General features: G+C 38.7%; 2 protein-coding genes across 2 annotated transcripts; one reads left to right on the forward strand and one right to left on the reverse strand.

Moving 5' to 3' along the window:
- Positions 1 to 325: 325 nt before the first annotated feature.
- LOC128921955 (protein toll-like) lies at positions 326 to 3,729 on the reverse strand. Its single transcript, XM_054231035.1, has 2 exons — positions 602 to 3,729; positions 326 to 524 (listed from the first exon to the last, which is right to left on the reverse strand). Exon 1 carries the CDS (start codon positions 3,240 to 3,242, stop codon positions 603 to 605), a length of 2,640 nt encoding a protein of 879 aa, XP_054087010.1. The 5' UTR covers positions 3,243 to 3,729; the 3' UTR covers positions 326 to 524; position 602.
- Positions 3,730 to 4,628: 899 nt separating this feature from the next.
- On the forward strand, positions 4,629 to 8,033 carry LOC105214643 (protein toll-like). The gene has a single exon (XM_054231579.1). The coding sequence runs from the start codon at positions 5,280 to 5,282 to the stop codon at positions 7,866 to 7,868; it is 2,589 nt and encodes an 862-aa protein (XP_054087554.1). The 5' UTR covers positions 4,629 to 5,279; the 3' UTR covers positions 7,869 to 8,033.
- Positions 8,034 to 17,996: the final 9,963 nt, after the last annotated feature.

Genomic DNA, 17,996 nt, shown 5'->3' on the forward strand with positions numbered 1-17,996 from the left:
GCCAAAAAGGAAAACTGCGCTTTTTGGACAGACACCAATTTATAATAAATTTTCCTTGCTTTCCTGCAAGGAATTTGGCATGCATGACCAGGCATTATATGTTCGTACTTATTGAATCTCTAAGTCTAGATTCGAATGAACTTTTGGGGACAAATCTTATTACGATGTGGGCTAATTAGTTGAAAAAATTTACAGTTTATCATTCAAATACCTTCCTTTCAACAGCACATTTCGATATTAGCATATTTCCTTTCTCTCATGTATAGATGTGTTATATGCTCAGTTTTGATGACCAGATCAAAGATCTCTCTATATGAGTTTGCCCTGTGGTGAGAAAAGGAAAATAGCTTGTGTTCGTCTAAAAATCTCTCTTGAACAACCACGAATGGAAAGACATTTTATTTCAGACAGAGGTGAATTCATATTACATACAAATTAAAACGGCGTACTAGAAAGCACTGTGTTAAAACGTACCAAAAACAATATGAAAGATTATTCCGCACAGCGAACACATATGCCGAGAACTAAAAAAAAAACACAAACATAAAATCATAAGGAGTTGGAATTTTCTAAATAAGCTCTTCATGTCACTATAAGTTACCTTAATTTCGTTCTCCACGCCAATTATTCCTCTCAACATCTCCGATGACATAAACACGCTTATTCAACTCCAGCATACCTGCTCTACGACTCTCGCCCTTCCTATGTGGCATTGCGTAACGTAATTTCTTCCAGAATGTCGGATCGGTCCAATCCAAGTAGGTGTTTGCATCCAAATAGGCTTTCAGCTCTTCATCCAATAGTTCGGTGCAACTAATTTCACCATATTTTATTATAATTATACGCGCACGTCCCTCATTCAAGGAGCATTGATGCGCTGTGCGAAACTCCATGCGCCCCCAGTCGGATTCGATGAAATGCTGTGAGAGTATAATGATCGTGCGACACGACTGTGAGACCGACTCGACAATTTGTTCGGGAATATAAGCGCCGGCAAGCCAGTTACGTTCGTGAGTGCAAATGCGAAATGGCGGTTCGCCTTGTTCCAGTTGTGGCAGCAGCATTTGATTGACGAAATGCTCATCTTTATGCGCGTAGGAGATGAAGGCGTCGAACGTTTTATCCTTATCCAATTCCTCCTCATTGATGCAGCACAAACAGACTTTATGATAATACAACCAGGCGTTAACTTGCTTGCGGAATTTATAATACAATGCGAAAATAAAAAGTATTGCAATAATCAACGCGCCAAAACAGGTTGTTACAATGGTGGCGATATGAGACGTTCCGCAAATATCGGAAAATTTTATATCTCTCATAAGGGCATTTGGTAAATTTTTGCATATCATCGCATCAACATCCGCAATACGTTTACGCTGCGTGCGTACAGCATATAACAGTAACCCAGCGCTGCAGTCACATTTCCACGGATTACCAGCGAGATATAATTGCTGCAGTGTTCCACTCTCATTGAGGTATATCGAAAAGAACTCCTTGCTCAAATGCTCCAAGCGATTATGACGCACATCCAGCACCACCAGTTTGGCTGGCAGTTCCGTTGGTCGTAGTGTGAGGAGCTGATTGTGCGAGGCATTGAGATGCGTCACATTCGCATAGCCGATCGTCACATTCGATGGCAGTTGATGCAAATTATTATGACTGAGTGAGAGCATTGAAAGCTTCCGTGCAAAAGGCTCCGGTCGTGGCAAGTGTGGGAGCTCATTCAGCGCAGCTCCTTCGCAATTTATAAGCAGCGCCTCAGCGTCTAAGCGACAAACACACTCAACGGGACATAATGCTGGCAGCCAATCGCAGGTCTCACTGCGCTGTAAATGTGTGACTGCGGAATTCTCAAACGGTGTTACGATGCATTGCAAATTAAATGGATTTTTCAGATAGTTGTTATTCGCCAACCAAGTCAATTTGCAATCGCACTCAAGTGGATTGTTTTCAAGTTCTATGGTTGTTCCGCAACTCTTCGTTGTATTGAATATTGCTGTTGTGATATTTATATGTTTAATGGCATTGTAAGACAGATCAATTACAAAGTCGCATCCTAACTGTGCTTCCTGCAACCACGCCATATCGAAATATGTAAAGCGATTGTTGTTCAAATTGATTTCTTTGGTACTAACTATTTGAGTGTCAAATTGTGCATAAATAATACTTAAATTAGGCATCAACTCCACAAACGAGTCGCTTGCAACTCGTACTTTAAAGCTGCTGAACATCGTTTTATGCCCGACACTGACGTCCCCATGTGGCGTCGTGAGTTCATTACCGGATAAGTCCAGTTTGTATAAGTAACGCAATCCGCTAATATTATCAATGATGCTTGTCGGCGTGAGAAAGCTGTTCTCAGCAAGTATCAATTGCCACAGGAGAGGTGCGTGTTTGAATATGCCCGCCGGTAGATGGTCTAAGGAATTATAACTCAGATCAAGTATTAACAACTTCTGCTGTTTTTCGAACGCATTAATCGGTAAAGTTTTCAACATATTAGCTCTTAAATGCAAACAGTTGAGTTCCGGAAATGTGGCAAACATATCAACTGGTAATACCTCAATTTGGTTGAGGGATAAATCGAGATATTTTATCGGATACAACACATTGACAGACTTAAATGTTAAGGCTTTGCTGGTACCAAACACATGAATTTCGATCATTTCTAAATTCTCCACATGCGCGAATAAATTCTCATAGAAGTCTCCACTCTTAGCTGTACCTGATATCATAATAGACACGTGTGTCATATCCTCAGAGTCCTGAAAAAGCTTCGCCGGTAATTTCAAGTCGTGCGCGCTGTAAATTAAGCGCAGCCTATGTATGCCATCTGAAGATTGACGGACTTTGCCAAATGTTTGATTTGAGTAGTGGACGATAGCCTTATAGGCTATATCATCTCGATTCATTATATCTGGTAGTTGAAAGCATTCAATTTTAAATAATGTAATAGGATTGTATTCCTCGTTTTTTGGCATTTTGTCTTCGAATAGCGCAATAGCATTGACTTTCTTTTGACAATTCGATTTCATACGACCCCACAAGTTTTTCTCAAACACTCGAGCATCATCGTCGCGTAGCTCGCATTCGATGTACGTGTCATTACTGTAGCACTCACCAGGCTTGAACTTGTCCCAATTATGATCTGCAGCTTGAGTTGAACCAGTTGAAAATGTTCTTTTGTTAAGCCATAGTAAGATGTTGAAGAGGAAAATGTTTCGCCGCGTTACGAAGTGCATGTCTGAACACAGTTTATTCACTATAGCACTAAATTGTATACTGAAATCTTTCCTTGAATCTTGACAGTCCTATATACTAAACAACACTTGCTTCACACAAAAATCAGTGTTCCATTTTGTTTTATAACAAATCTCTTAAAAAATAACTTTTTTAGTACAAGTAAGGTAGCGCTAAGGAAGTTTGGAACCGAGATTAACTTTCATCCACCACAAAAGTAGTCGAACTTTGAAATTATACATCAACATGTCAACTGATAAGTCCACTTCTTAATTTGATTCGGGCACCAAAAGTTTTGGTTGATGACATCAGCAACTTAATATATATATAGGTGAAGTAAAAAGTGCAAGGCAATTTCACTTATGGTGAATTATGGACAAATAATGTGTCGTCACATTAGTTAGTTTCGAGCATAGAAGCATGATGATTTTTTTACAAATTGAACTCTCTTCAGAAAGCGGAGTTTTTCTTTTTGACCTTAAATACACATTTTATCACTACATCCGATTAAAATTTTTCATCATCATTTATCAAAGAGTGTTATAAAAAAAAATAGTGTGAGGGCTAGTTTATCAGAAATTACACCTCCATACATTTTGGTATAATTATAAATTAAATGATCTATTATTTGAACACGGTTTTTCTTTCGTATTTCCTATTTCACTATGATATTAACCCTTATTGACGCATTACACTCGGTAATAAGAAATTTGAAATGCTATCGCAAACCCATTTTTGGTCTAACCACTGCAGTTTCTTTTAAATATTTTTGAGTACACTTGTTTATGTTGGAATAGGATTCAAAAACCACATTAATTACGCAGCAAAATTTGATATAAAATGACCAGCACATATGTAAGGGTGACTACCGCATGTAAGACACACTTAGTATATTTTTCAAGTAAGGAAGGAATATGTTCGGGTGTAACCGAATATTTTATACTCTCCCAATTTATTTACCTAATTTTATTTCGATAATACACAGTTTGCACCATATATTCAGTATAAAGTCAACAGAATACTGAAAGTCATTATTTATAGTATATGGAAGCTGCGGTAATATTATTATATATATATAGTAAATATTAAGTGAACGATTCAGATGAAGTTCAAAATTCTAGTGTAGCAAAAGTAGGCTATAGCATTGTGTTGTCAAGGAAATGTTACGAACCGAACAAAATTTGGGTGCAGACCTTCTGTACCATCTTAACCATAAAGTTTAGAGTTTCTGTTATTTTTCCTTACAGTATTAAAGCATTTTTAGTTGTTTTCATGATAACATTTGTATGGGAGGTTAGCGTGGTTATAATCCGATTTTTTCCATTTTCATAATAAATGATGAAATTACTAAGGGAGTTGACTCAAAAAGGTTTCTATATACAGAAACCCAGTAAGGGGCGGGCTACACCCATTTTTCCAAACAATTGCCATTCTAATATGCGATCCTCTGCACAAAATTTCATTTTAATAGCTTCATTTATGGCTTAGTTATAGCACTTTATAGCTTTTCAGTTATCGTAATTTTGTGGGCGTGGCAATGTCCGGATTTCGATCATCTGCAATATCAACACTCTCATGGTGCCACGGAATAAGTGCAACAACTTTTACAAGTTATTTAAAGTTTTACTTAAGTTATTGCTTGCACAGAGGGACAGACGGACGGACGGGCAGACAAAACTATAATACTCTCTTAGTAAAATGTTGCGAGCGTATAAAAATATATATGAAAACCAATTATTTTCTAAGCCACAACAAATAATGTGGACATTCTTAGTTCATATTAACTATGCTTGGGCTATTGAGAGTGCTGCATAATAACCTTAAAGCATTTGCGGTTTTAATAAATGTTTGTGTCAGTATGTGAAGTGAGTGGTTTTAGATATAGAACATATTTCATATTTACGATGATAAACTTTTCGTTATTTGTCCGAAATATTTTGCTTTAGTAGCTTGTTATAATTTGTGGTGAGTGCTAAACGACGGGAAAATATTTTTATTGAACTTATTATATACTAGATACGTATCTACACATATACAAAATGCCTTCCCGGAAACCACTCGCGCGGATTCTCCTGTACGTACTGTTAACGGTAAATGAGATGAGCTACAGCGCGATAGCTACGCGTATCATAAAACAGGCTGAATGTAATTTTTATGAAAATAAAACACATTGTGAATTATACTCTGACACTGGCAATCATACCTTGAATACAATTTGTGAAGAAGAACCGAAGGATCTTAATTCGCTGTTGAGACAATTACCTGAAATGCATATGCGAAATGATAAGACACAGTTCTCTATGACAAACTGCTCTCGACTGCCCGATGTGTTGAGTCGTCCAAATATTGTTTACGAAGCAACGTTGGACTTCCGAAAACCGATACCGCAATCGTTCTTCGCGCGTTCCAATGACATTCAGACACTATCGCTATTCTACCAAGATTCCATATTACCCACGAAACTGTTCGTAACACTCAATGAAATACGTTTCCTAACTGTATGTAGGTTGTTGGTCGATGAGTATAACGCAATTGTGTCAGTCGATACCTTCGTCGGGCTCTACAATTTGGAGACACTGGTGTTCCGTACCAACACGAAGAATCTTATGAAGGCGCATTTTTGTGATTTAAGAAAACTGAAACACCTAGATTTGTCTTTGAATGCAATGCAATCGATCGAGCCGCAACTATTCTCAATGCTAACGCAACTGAGTTACTTGAGCTTGCAGCAGAATGAATTACACGAACTACCGCCGCAAATGTTGTCAGCGCAGCATAACTTACTAATACTAGACCTCAGCGATAATCGCTTAGAGCATCTACCGGCGGGCTTATTCAGGCACACACCTCTACTGTGGGATCTTCGCCTTGCAAATAACCTTTTCAGCACACCGACAAGCATCATTGAGAATATTAGCGGATTGCGTTACTTATACAATCTGTACTTATCCGGGAATAAACTCACCACGCTACAGGGCAATGACAGCGTAGCGCATTCAACATTATTCAGTAGCTTTTCAACACGCGTGGGTAGAGAAAAGCTGTTGTCGCTGCAAGCAAATTTGAGTTTTATTTCTGAAAAATTTCCCGAAATAGTATATGATAAATCACTGAATTTAGTAAAAAATTGGTTGTCGTCTAACCGCTTCACATATTTCGATATGGCGTGGTTGCAGGAAGCACGGTTAGGATGCAACTTTGTAATTGGTCTGTCTTACAATGTCATTAAACATATAAATATCACAACAGCAATATTCAATACAACGAAGAATTGCGGAACAACAATACTACTAAAAAACAATCCACTTGAGTGCGATTGCAAATTGACTTGGTTGGCGAATAACAACTATCTGAAAAATCCATTTAATTTGCAATGCATCGTAACATCGTTTGAGAATTCCGCAGTCACACAAATACAGCGCAGTGAGACCTGCGATTGGCTGCCAGCTTTATGTCCTGCTGGGTGTATTTGTCGCTTAGACGCCGAGGCGCTGCTTACAAATTGCGAGGGAGCTGCGCTGACTGAGCTCCCACACTTGCCACGACCGGAGCCATTTTCACGAAAGCTTTCAATGCTCTCACTCAGTGATAATAATTTTCAGCAACTGCCGTCGAATGCCACGATCGGTTATGCGAATGTGACGCATCTCAATGCCTCGCACAATCAGCTCCTCACACTACGACCAACGGAACTGCCAGCCAAACTGGTGGTGCTGGATGTTCGTCATAATCGCTTGGAGTATTTGAGTGCGGAGTTTTTCTCAGCATACCTCAAGGAGAGTGAGACACTGCAGCAATTATATCTCGCTGATAACCCGTGGAAATGCGACTGCAGCGCTGAGTTACTGTTATATGCTGTACGCACGCAGCGTAAACGTATTGCGGATGTTGATAAGATGGTTTGCGACAATCGACCAAGTGTGCGACTACTTAATGCTAATTTTGAGGATTTCTGCAGTAGGAAGCTAGTGAACTCAACGGAAATTTTTACCATCGCCGCCATAATTATTGGAATGCTATTAATTATAGTGCTCTACTACAAGTATCAATTGCCTGTTCATGTCTGGTTGTATAGCCACGACCTATTGGGTTGTTATGTCAAGGAATATGAATTGGATAAGGAAAAGACTTTCGATGCATTCATCTCGTATGCGCATCAGGATGCAAATTACGTCAATCAGACACTGCTGCCACAACTGGAGCAAGGTGAGCCGCCATTTCGAATTTGTACACACGAACGTAACTGGCTTGCTGGCGCTTATATACCCGAACAAATTGATGAATCGATCGCGCAATCGTGTCGCACGATCATTATACTCTCACAGCATTTCATCGAATCCAACTGGGCACGCATGGAGTTTCGCACAGCGCATCAGTGTGCGCTGAATGAGGGACGCGCGCGTATAATTATAATAAAATATGGTGAAATTACGGTGCCGGAGCGGGTGGATAAAGAATTGCAGGCATATTTGGATATGAACACCTATTTGGAGTGGTCCGATACGAGATTTTGGCAGAAATTGCGTTATGCCATGCCACATAAAAGGGACGAGGTCAGAAAAGCAGGTATGCTCGAGGTGAGCCGGAGAGTTTATGTGACTGGACAGGAGGAGTTGAGTTGCGAATAAGTGGTAAGAATATAAGAAATGCAATAACAGTTTGCTTTTGAAAATTTTGATTACGACCAGTCGATCGACGAAAACTTCGGAAAACTGGGTTTACGTTTGAGACATAACCTGGGAATTATTTTAACGATTGCCGCCTTTCTACAGCGAAGACCATAGCCGGCAATATTTCTCCAGCGATGGCATTTTTTGCCAACTAAGTTCGAGATTTTAGCTGCATATAGTCTCTCGACAGACGGTGAATGAATTTGAATAGCATTAAAACGTATTACATATATTTAGTGTATGAAATCTAATTTAACATAGAATAAGGATCTATGTGTTAAGCTCGCTTGTAACCGAACTGTATATACTCTGGCAATTTATTTATGTAATTGTATTAAGATAACACACAATTTGACCTATATATTTATAAGAGTGTCAGGGTCTAATGTCCACTAGGATAACGAAAATCAATATACATATATATTATATGAGGGCTGAGATTTCATTTTCACCACAAAGCCACATTATATCGAAACTTTTGCTCTCATCTCACATATTAGCCGATATATACTGTGTGAACCTCACAGTATTTTTAAGAACCTATTGCTAAGAAAGTTATGACCACCGATTACATCCATTTTTGGAACAGATGCACTTTATTAAAGAAAACGAGTAATCTGGACCGATTTCAACTATTTTTGCCACCAGGCTACAGATATCACAGATTCTACATACCTTTACTTAAAGTTGCTAAGTTATGTGACATTTTAACCGATATATACAGTATAAAGTCCACCGGAAGTTTGAAAATCGTATATGAGGTAATTGGGGGATGGCGGAAATATTAGCCTGATTTTGCCCATTTTTGACATAGAGGCACACTATTCGAAAGAACACATCTCCTTTGAATTTCTTAAGAATATCAGAGAGATTTACCGATTTTTTCTTGTTCGATATCTCTGGCCTTGAAAAGTTATGGTGATCTGTACCACACTAGAAATACAGTATTTGTGCAAAGTTTTGTTCCGATATCTTTATTGGGTCTTGATACCTAATCATATAATAAGATGACATCCAATATTGTGGTATATGAGAAGTAGGCGTAGTTTTTAACCGATTTCGATTTTTCAAATTATTGTAGCATTAGGATGCCAAGAAAATATTATGAACCGAAATTCATTGAAATTGGTCGAGTAGTTTCTGCGATATGGTTTTTGACCCATAAGCTGGAGAAGTCACGCCCATTTAAAATTTTATATGCAAATTGGAGTGTAACCCTTCTGTGCCATCTTTATCATGAAATTTAAGCTGTCTGCTTGTTTTCCTTACTCAATTATAGCACTTTGAGTAGTTTTCAACATAACTTTTTATTATAGGTAGGCGTGGTTATAATCCGATTTCATCCATTTCCATGTTCCATTATGAAGTAGCTAAAGTAAATATCTCCAGAAAGTTTGGTTAATATAACCTTAGTAGTTTATTGGATATATACCTGGAACCTATTAGAAGGCGGTGCCACGCCCACTTTCACAAAAATTACTCTAATATGATCCTTTGTACCAAATCTTACATTTATATCTTTATTTATGGCTTAGTTATAGCACAATATAGGTTTTCGGTTATCGCCAATTTGTGGTCGTTGTAACGGTTCTATTTCGCCCAGCCTTCTCATGGTGTCAAGGAAAATGTGTACAAAGCTTCATTAAAATATCATAAGGTTTACTCAAATTACAGCTTGGATGGACATCGAGATTTCAACTTTACGCGTCACCCTGATCACTTTGGTATATATGTATAACTCTAAATCTAACTTGTTTAGATTTGGGACTTACAAAAAAACCGTTATATGAACAAAACTATTCCACCATTTACCTGAAAACCTAGTGGTTTCGACGTAGTCGTTTTATGAACTTTTCAGCGTTGAATTGTATGTGAAGATTGAAACCGGACGGCTACTATATATTTGCTTGAATAAAACCGCGTAGCGTATTGCAAATAAACCACGCAAGATATTTCTTTTTAAAGCACAGTGCAACCATTTGCCTCGAACTCAATACGCTATACGACACAATAACTTATACAATTCATCGACAGTGTATCTTCAACGATGCGACAAGTGGAAAATGTGTTAGCCGACGCATATCACATAACACAACCGATGCAAAGCTGTTCCGTACGCCCGCTGCCGCCCAAAAAACACGCCAATGTGCATTTTTACTAAATAATAAATATACAAGTATATCACATTCCCAGTTTAGACCACTTCGCAAGCGCCTCTATTTATTACACGCTTACGCCGCAGCGGCTCTAAGCGCATTCATTCATATAATTGTCGATGCGTTAAGGTAATTGTACACCTATAGACATTCGTCCGACGAACAACTCATCAATTTCCACTTGCTTGCCCAAGCGTGCAGCTACAAAGGTCGTTTGAAAGATGTGCATTACTTATTGCTATTGATGTAGAAATCACAGAGCGCATACTACTTACGAGTTTGTACTTCAAGATTGCTATGAGATTATCTGTTCGTAACCGTTTCTCTAGATTTGATTTCAAAGTTTGTTTAACCCTCGCATGCCCGAATTAAAATGGGCGGAGCTAAACATTTTTTTAGGACAGATATATATTAGTCTTAACTCAAATATGAAGTAATAAAAATTTCCAAGTCCTTTTCTGGTTATTATAAATAAACTAAACCCTTTTTCTTATAACCGATTTTTTTAAATAACTCTCTAATCTTTATTTCTATATATAGTTAACTTTGTTTTAAAATAAAACAATTTTTATGATTTTTACCACTTTAGTATAACTCTTTTCGCGAAACCGATTTTGATAACTCCACTCTGCGGAGAACGCCTACTGAATGGACACGTACACAGCTCATAACAGAAAAAGTAACTGTAAAAAAATTTAAATCACGCGAATTAGAAACCTGTAAGTACAATGTTACCTATAGGCAACATTGATCATGAAAGGGTTAAGTTATTCTTTTTCTATGACAAATATTTTACTTAAATGGCGCTTTATTCCATTATATTGTGCGATCTTTACTATATATATTAATAAAGGAATAAATTACTCTGGCGATTCTGTGGGAAAGACTAAGTTTGGAGCTCAAAGCTTTCTTTCATCCGAAATCTGCTTCCTTATTAAGTTGTATTACTAAGAAATATCTGTGATTTTGTTGTTCAACGGTTTCTTCTTAATATATCGTGGAGATAAACATTGCGACTTAAAACTAATGCACCGCGGAGATGGTCTTTAAAGAAGCCAAACAAAGCTCTTTTAGAGTTTGACAAGACTGCTAAATTACCATGGGTGCATCTACTTCAATTAAAAACGAAATTAAAGGAAACTAAGCAAAGATAGAGAGTGAAGTCTGCTGAGTGAAACTGGAGGCCATCTGGATCAAGCTCTCTATTAGACAGCCTGTCTGGGAATATTTTTACAAAGTATAGCTGTAACTAATCATAGTGAAGAAAGAGACATACTGCCGAAGAGAAAACTTCTCAATCGATATCAATGAAGCCGGGATCCTAATGTGAACAGTGAGTTTGAGGTAAAAAGGAATTTGACCACCTCCATTTGGTTAGACAGGACGGACGCCGTCGCAGAAGTATTGACAATAGTTGCAAAAAATTGTAAGTTCTAGTTAAGCTACAAAACCATTTTAAATTCTTACGTACTGGTCAAAACCAGAGCATAGAACGCAAATTCAGTACAGCTGTATAAATCTGTGCTATCTTTGCTCAAGATCATTATCAATCATATTCAATCTAAGTATTGGAAAGTCAATCAATAAATAGTCAGTTTTTTGGTTAAAAACTTATCTTTTAGAATATTCTTATTGTCACAATCCACTCTCTCATTGACACCACAGTAGGATCTAAAGAACGGAAACGAGACAACAATTAAATCCCGTTAAAGACATCCTTTTCAAAACCTACAAAAGCTAGTCTAATGACTTTTATGTTGCTAGAACAGCACAATCCTTGGAAATGGTTTCAGAGAGTATGGGTTGGCACATTTTCAGTGTCTCATAAGATATATAACCTAAAATGATAACCATATGTCCTATATTTTTTCTTCAAAAGTCTCTCTTACGTGTTTCTCATTGTGTTCTAAGACTCTATTTTTACTCATTCAAGCAACTCCTGAACATTTTTCAAACATTCGAATATATATATCACCGTTACGCCTTCTTTTTAAACTGGGATCGCTTATTTGTAAGTCCACACACTAAGAAAGTGGGAAATCTGTTACTCAGCGTCGAGCAAGAAGTTAATTATTAATTTTAATTTGACATTTAACAAATTATCAACACCTCATAAATACTAAAGTGACAATAGCATATACAAATCTATCTACATAAGTCTAAATTAAGCATATATTTTTTTTGGTCTAACTCTCTTGCGACCTGAGAACTTGTGCTGTCGCGACTTGTGATGAGTCAACTCACCGTAAGTAACAACCTGTTGCCACAAAGCTGTTAACTCACTCACTCTCACACCACTTGTGACGAGTTGTGAGCTGTTTTTTTCATGGCGATAACTTCAAGTTACTAGTTTTGCTACTGGTTTTTGCTAAGCGTTGAATTTTTGCATAATTCAACAAAATGACAATTTTTTACGCACACTCTTTCAAGGCAATTCTTGTTTATAATTTGTATGTATTTTTTATTCTGTTTGCATTTCGCTGACAATTACTAATGCCATTGCTGTCAGTGCGCAGCGGTTGTGTTGTTGGGAGCTCGTTCGATTGAACGGGTGGCAGCAAAGTGTACGGTAGCTGTCCCGTTGATTTTGCTTGTTGTATTGTGCTCGTCATCAAGCTCATCAACACATCGATGACAGCGCTGGCAACCACAGCCACTTCAAATGCCGCCCAAGCAATGTTGTACGGTTGCTGGTTTGGTTTTGCAAACTATACAGTGGTGCGTTGCAGTTCACTAAAGTTGAGAAGTCGGTGAGCGCTTTCTTCTAAAGGGTCAACAACTGCAATAAAGAAGACGATCCAATAACCGTTGAGATGTAAAAATGATTAACATCTGCTATATCAGAGATATCCTTAAAGTTGTTTAAGAAAAGCAGAGTCCATCCTTTTGGTCGATAGTCTCTGCTTTTCTTAAACAACTTGAAGTGTTTTATGTCAAGAGTGTCTTTAAGGACGATTCGCGCAAATTGTAAAGGATTTTTCAATAGGACTCTACAAAAGTAGACTGATAGCGACAACAAAGGATGCTATATTGTTCCCGCTCCTTTGACTTTTCTAAGGTTTACCAATTCATCATGGAAGGATATACGATCCAACAACGAGTCAAAATTATTAAAATTTATTACCGAAATTCGAAGTCAGTGCCTTCAACTTTAAGAGCGCTACGTCCAATTTATGGTCGTCATAATCGTTCTGTCAGATCAACAATTGAGCGTCTAGTGTAAAAATTTGAATCCATCATCGCGCATCAATTGATGAAGACCCAAATCAGTCTCTCAATCGTTCTCAAGCGTTGGGCATCTCTGTGACGTCGTTGCGGCGAGTTTTGTGAAAAGATCTTTGTCAACAGTCTTACAAGATTAAATTGACGCAAGAACCGAAGCCGCTTGACCACCAGAATTGTCGTATTTTCGTGAATGAGGCAGAGCAACTTATAAAAAATATAAAATAATAAATATATAAAAATAATCCGGATTTTCATTAAAAATAATTTTCAGCGAAGAGGCTAATTTTTGGCTAAATTGTTTCGTCAGTCAGTTGGCTGCCTCGGTCGTGCGATTTGACGCCGTTAGACAATTTCCTGTGGGGCTACGTCAAGTCTATGGTCTATGCCAACAAGCCAGCGATGATTGATGAACTTTGTACGAATATTGAAATTGCGGCAGTATGGCCGATTTATGCGTAGAAAATTCGGTTCATCCTCTGGACTTATACCTGGACACGCTTGAATAAATAATGCCATTGAATGTACTTTCACAGGAGTAAAGAATTTCATCAGAAAAAGAAAAGTGTTACCTACATTAAGAAACCTCATCAGCAATGGGAGATTAGACCGTATGTCATCATGTTTGACTTCGAAAGTCTAGTCATTAAGTTTGGTCATTAATATTTGAGAAGTTTACTCTTGCTTTCCGAATTACCGCATGGAAGACCCCGCAGAAGATCAAGTCTAAGTTTGCAAGTAAGTCAGCTCAACCATATAGACTAGAAAGTCAGCCAAGTTTTCGATAAGTCGGACCAATTTTTAAACTCAAATTTTCTGTAAGATGACATCGAAGTAGTCAATGTAGCAGACTCAGAAGATGGACCTAATCGATTCTGGCTTCTGTCATTTTATTTGCAATATTTCTTCCGCACAAAACTCCACAGTGCACCACACAATATTGGTTGTACGTCCAATCTTTAAAGCAGTTTTTATAATGCACTACAGCAGCAGTGGGTTTGTCAAGTGGGTCTTCTTCATTTGAGCGCATTAAATGCATTTTGTTGCTCTCAAGTGGCGATTTTGCGCGTCGAGCGGATTATCTTCAACTGCCCACCAGGAATCATTTTTGTTTTGTGTTACCGCTGCGCATTACAAAGCGTCTTAAGGATTACGTCAAGTGCTGTTATGCGAGTATTTAGTTGTTTTTGCCATTGCATTGCCTTTTTAATCGCCTCTCCTGTTTAAATCAAATTGAAAATCGTCAAGTCATTGGCATTTGTTTAATGAGATAACAGGTTGTATTGCTGCGCAGAGTTCTAAGCTGCAAGAGCTTGCTTCGGGACATTAGGAAAATACATGAGAAAAACACAGCAGATGATGTAGTAATGTGGTATAAGAAGCTAAGCCAACAACATACTTATTTCAGTTAAAGACTTCTTCCGAAACGAAGAACCATATTTCTTTGAGTTTGGAATCGGCCCAATTCTCATTTAAGTAGGTACGGCTGGTCAAAAAGCTCAGATAATTCAGAATATCTGAGTTGAATGGAAGGGTTTTTCCTTTCAAGATTGAGATCTTGAGTTTGTGTTTTCAGATTGTCAGAAATTAATTCATATGTCAAATAACGCAATGAAATTACCAGAGCCGTTGGGGTAGACCTTTAGTATGAGTTAGTAAACTCTGGCAATCTTCAATTCAGTTACATCAGTGATGCTATGAGAAATATTTAATGTTTCGGTGATTGATGTGGTGGTTTGTTAGTTTTCTGAAGAACCGATTAAGACTGTCTTATTAAAATTTGATAATATAGAATAAAGTGGATGATATCGATAGAATTGGAAACAACACACGCGCCGTTAGTTCTGTTTTTTTCCAGACTGGATAAGGAAGCGCAACGTATGGGTCTGGTGGTGAACGAGGACAAGACGAAATATCTCCTGTCATAACTTTGAAGTTGTAGATAATTTCGTATACCTAGGCACCAGCATCAACCCCGATAATAATGTTAGCCTTGAAATCCAACGCAGAATCACTCTTGCCAACAGTTGCTACTATGGACTGAGTAGGCAATTGAAAAGTAGAGTCCTCTCTCGACGATCAAAAACTAAACTCTACATGTTCCTCATCATTCCCGTCATACTTTATGGTGCAGAAGAGTGGACGATGTCAATATCCGATGAGACCGCACTAGGAGTTTTCGAGAGAAAGGTTTTGCGGAAGATTTATGGTCCCTTAAACATTGGCAACGACGAATATCGCAGAAAATGGAATGAAGAGCTGAATGTGTTATTCGACGACATAGACATAGTTCAGCGAATAAAAAGACAGCGGCTACGCTGGCTAGGTCATGTTGTTCGAATGGACGAAAGCTCTCCAGCTCTGAAAGTGTTCAATGGAGTATCCGCTGGTGGAAGCTGAGGAAGAGGGAGGCCTCCACTCCGATGGAAGGACCAGGTGGAGAAGGACCTGTCTTCACTGGGTGTTACCAATTGGCGCCAAACTTCCAAAAGGAGAGATGCCTGGGGCGCTGTTGTGGACTGGGCTATAACCGCGTAAGCGGTGTCTACTCCAGTCAAGAAGAAGAAGAAGAATAAAGTGGAATAGGCTTTGGTACTTTATATATGGAATGATATCTATAATTATGGTAAAAGATAATCACTTTGAAGTCTGTTTATTGAGTTTTTTCCAGTTTTCTAGAAGATATGGGGTTATAATCCTTACGAACGACTCATATAATTATGTATTCTTGTTCTTGCTGTATTTACGATTATAAATCAGCTGTAGGGTGATCAGCCGTCCTTAGACATAGAACGCTCCACAAGCGATTTAAGAGTTGTAGTGTTGGTAAGCTACCAAGCCAAGCTAGTATACCCATATACTAAGAAGTCCAGCTTAACGGTTTTTCAAAGATATGAATTAATAGTTCTTGACAATGACTCTTATGTCTATATGATTAACGACTGATTTTCGGTATATAGCCATTGTACCTCTTAAAAAAATGTCCGCCCACAAAGAGGTTGACTGAAAAGACTACAAGCAGAATTTGCAGTAGAAGTTCGTCTAAGTATCATTCATATCCACATATGTTTTGTGTCAACCTTCGCCGCTTCTTCAGCTCTCTTCTTATAAACAAAACACAAATTATAAAGTCCAGCTATTTCCCATAAGTCATGGAATGCAAGGAAGTCTACAAATACAATGTGTCAATCTCAAGAATGTGAATGTTGCACATGCGCCAAAATGAAATGTCAAACGTCAAAGAAAAGCAATCACCGAATTGTGCATACAATAGCAACAACAACAGCTGACTATAATGCAAACGATCAGACCAACAACTGAGCCAATTCAAATGCGAAATTAAAAATGAAGGCGAAACCACGAACGAAGTCACAGACACAAACGATTTGAATGACAGACAGTTGGACTGATGGAGGTTGTGTGCTTGGGTCGCCCAAATATATATATAGCTCTATATATGTATGTATGCATATATTATAAGGCGCATAGACAGCTGGGCCGCCACAAAGATGGGAGCACAGTAACAGACAGGCCACCAGGCGGTTTTGTGAGACGCTCTGTAGGGAAGGAACTAGCGTACTGGCCGCGCGGCTGCATACAAATGAATGTGCCTATGTGTATGCCAGCCGCGAAAGCATTGCGTTGAAGTTCAACATATCGAAATAAATAGACAGGCGGACATTAGCGGTTGAGGTAAATGGAAAAAAAGAAAATGCAAAAACAAAATGTTGGAGCAGCGTAAAAATCACTTCGAACGCGCTGACTGACATTTGATTATTGGCTTCCAATTTGTTGCAACCACGATCCCGCGAAAACGTGCAACAACAGCAAATGTGCCGCTTGATTGCGAGTGCCATTGTGACTGCTGTTAAATTACAGCCTTCGCGAAGACTGCTGCGACCACAGCGACAGTGGTGGCGATGGCGGCTGCACAGAGCATCTGGCACCTTTTAGCGCGCGTCGCATAGCATCCGATCATCAGCCAGAAATTGAAGCAATCAGAAGTCAGCAGTCAAATTGGTGAGTCAAAGAAATCGCTGTTGTGCTTCGATCTGACAAGTCGCACAACAACATTTATAACAACAGTAGAGTAAAGCTTGCCGCAGGAAGGCGGTTATTAATGCTGTTGCAAATGCGCCGCAGTTTCAGGTTCGTACCTTCCTGCCAGAGGTATTTCTGCTGCTGCTCCGCATTGCAATCTATATACACGTCTGGCCCGGATCACATCAGATCAGCGCTTACGATCGATTGCAATTCGGATGAATGGCAAATCGTTCGTTCACTGGCACTCGCGCTGCCACTTCAATTATAACTCTCTTTAACTTCTGCAGTAGTTTTGCATTTGTTATTGTTGTTTGTTGTTGCGCTTGTCTTTCACTTGTCAGTGGCATTGCGTCCGCCATTGCGCAGCCACCCCGTTCGCAGCGATACTTTGATTGATTGACAGCAATGTAAACGCCTCTCTGTGCGTTTTGCGTGTAGGGCAGTTTCTGTGAGCTGGCTGAACAACCGTGCCAAAGTAAGTTTCTTTCGCAGCCAAGGTCTGCTCTACTGGTATGTGAGCTGGTCTCGCCTTCGGCTATCTTTTGCATTCGGACCAATAAGACAGTGGCGAAAGAGATGCATATTTCGATGTTGCTTGATGTCTCAGCTCCAGCTTGCAAGGTTTACTTGAAACAAATAGTTTTGAGTTTCTGGTATCATATGT

Source organism: Zeugodacus cucurbitae, chromosome 5 (genome assembly GCF_028554725.1).
Source record: "Zeugodacus cucurbitae isolate PBARC_wt_2022May chromosome 5, idZeuCucr1.2, whole genome shotgun sequence".
In the NCBI taxonomy this organism is placed as follows: domain Eukaryota; kingdom Metazoa; phylum Arthropoda; class Insecta; order Diptera; family Tephritidae; genus Zeugodacus; species Zeugodacus cucurbitae.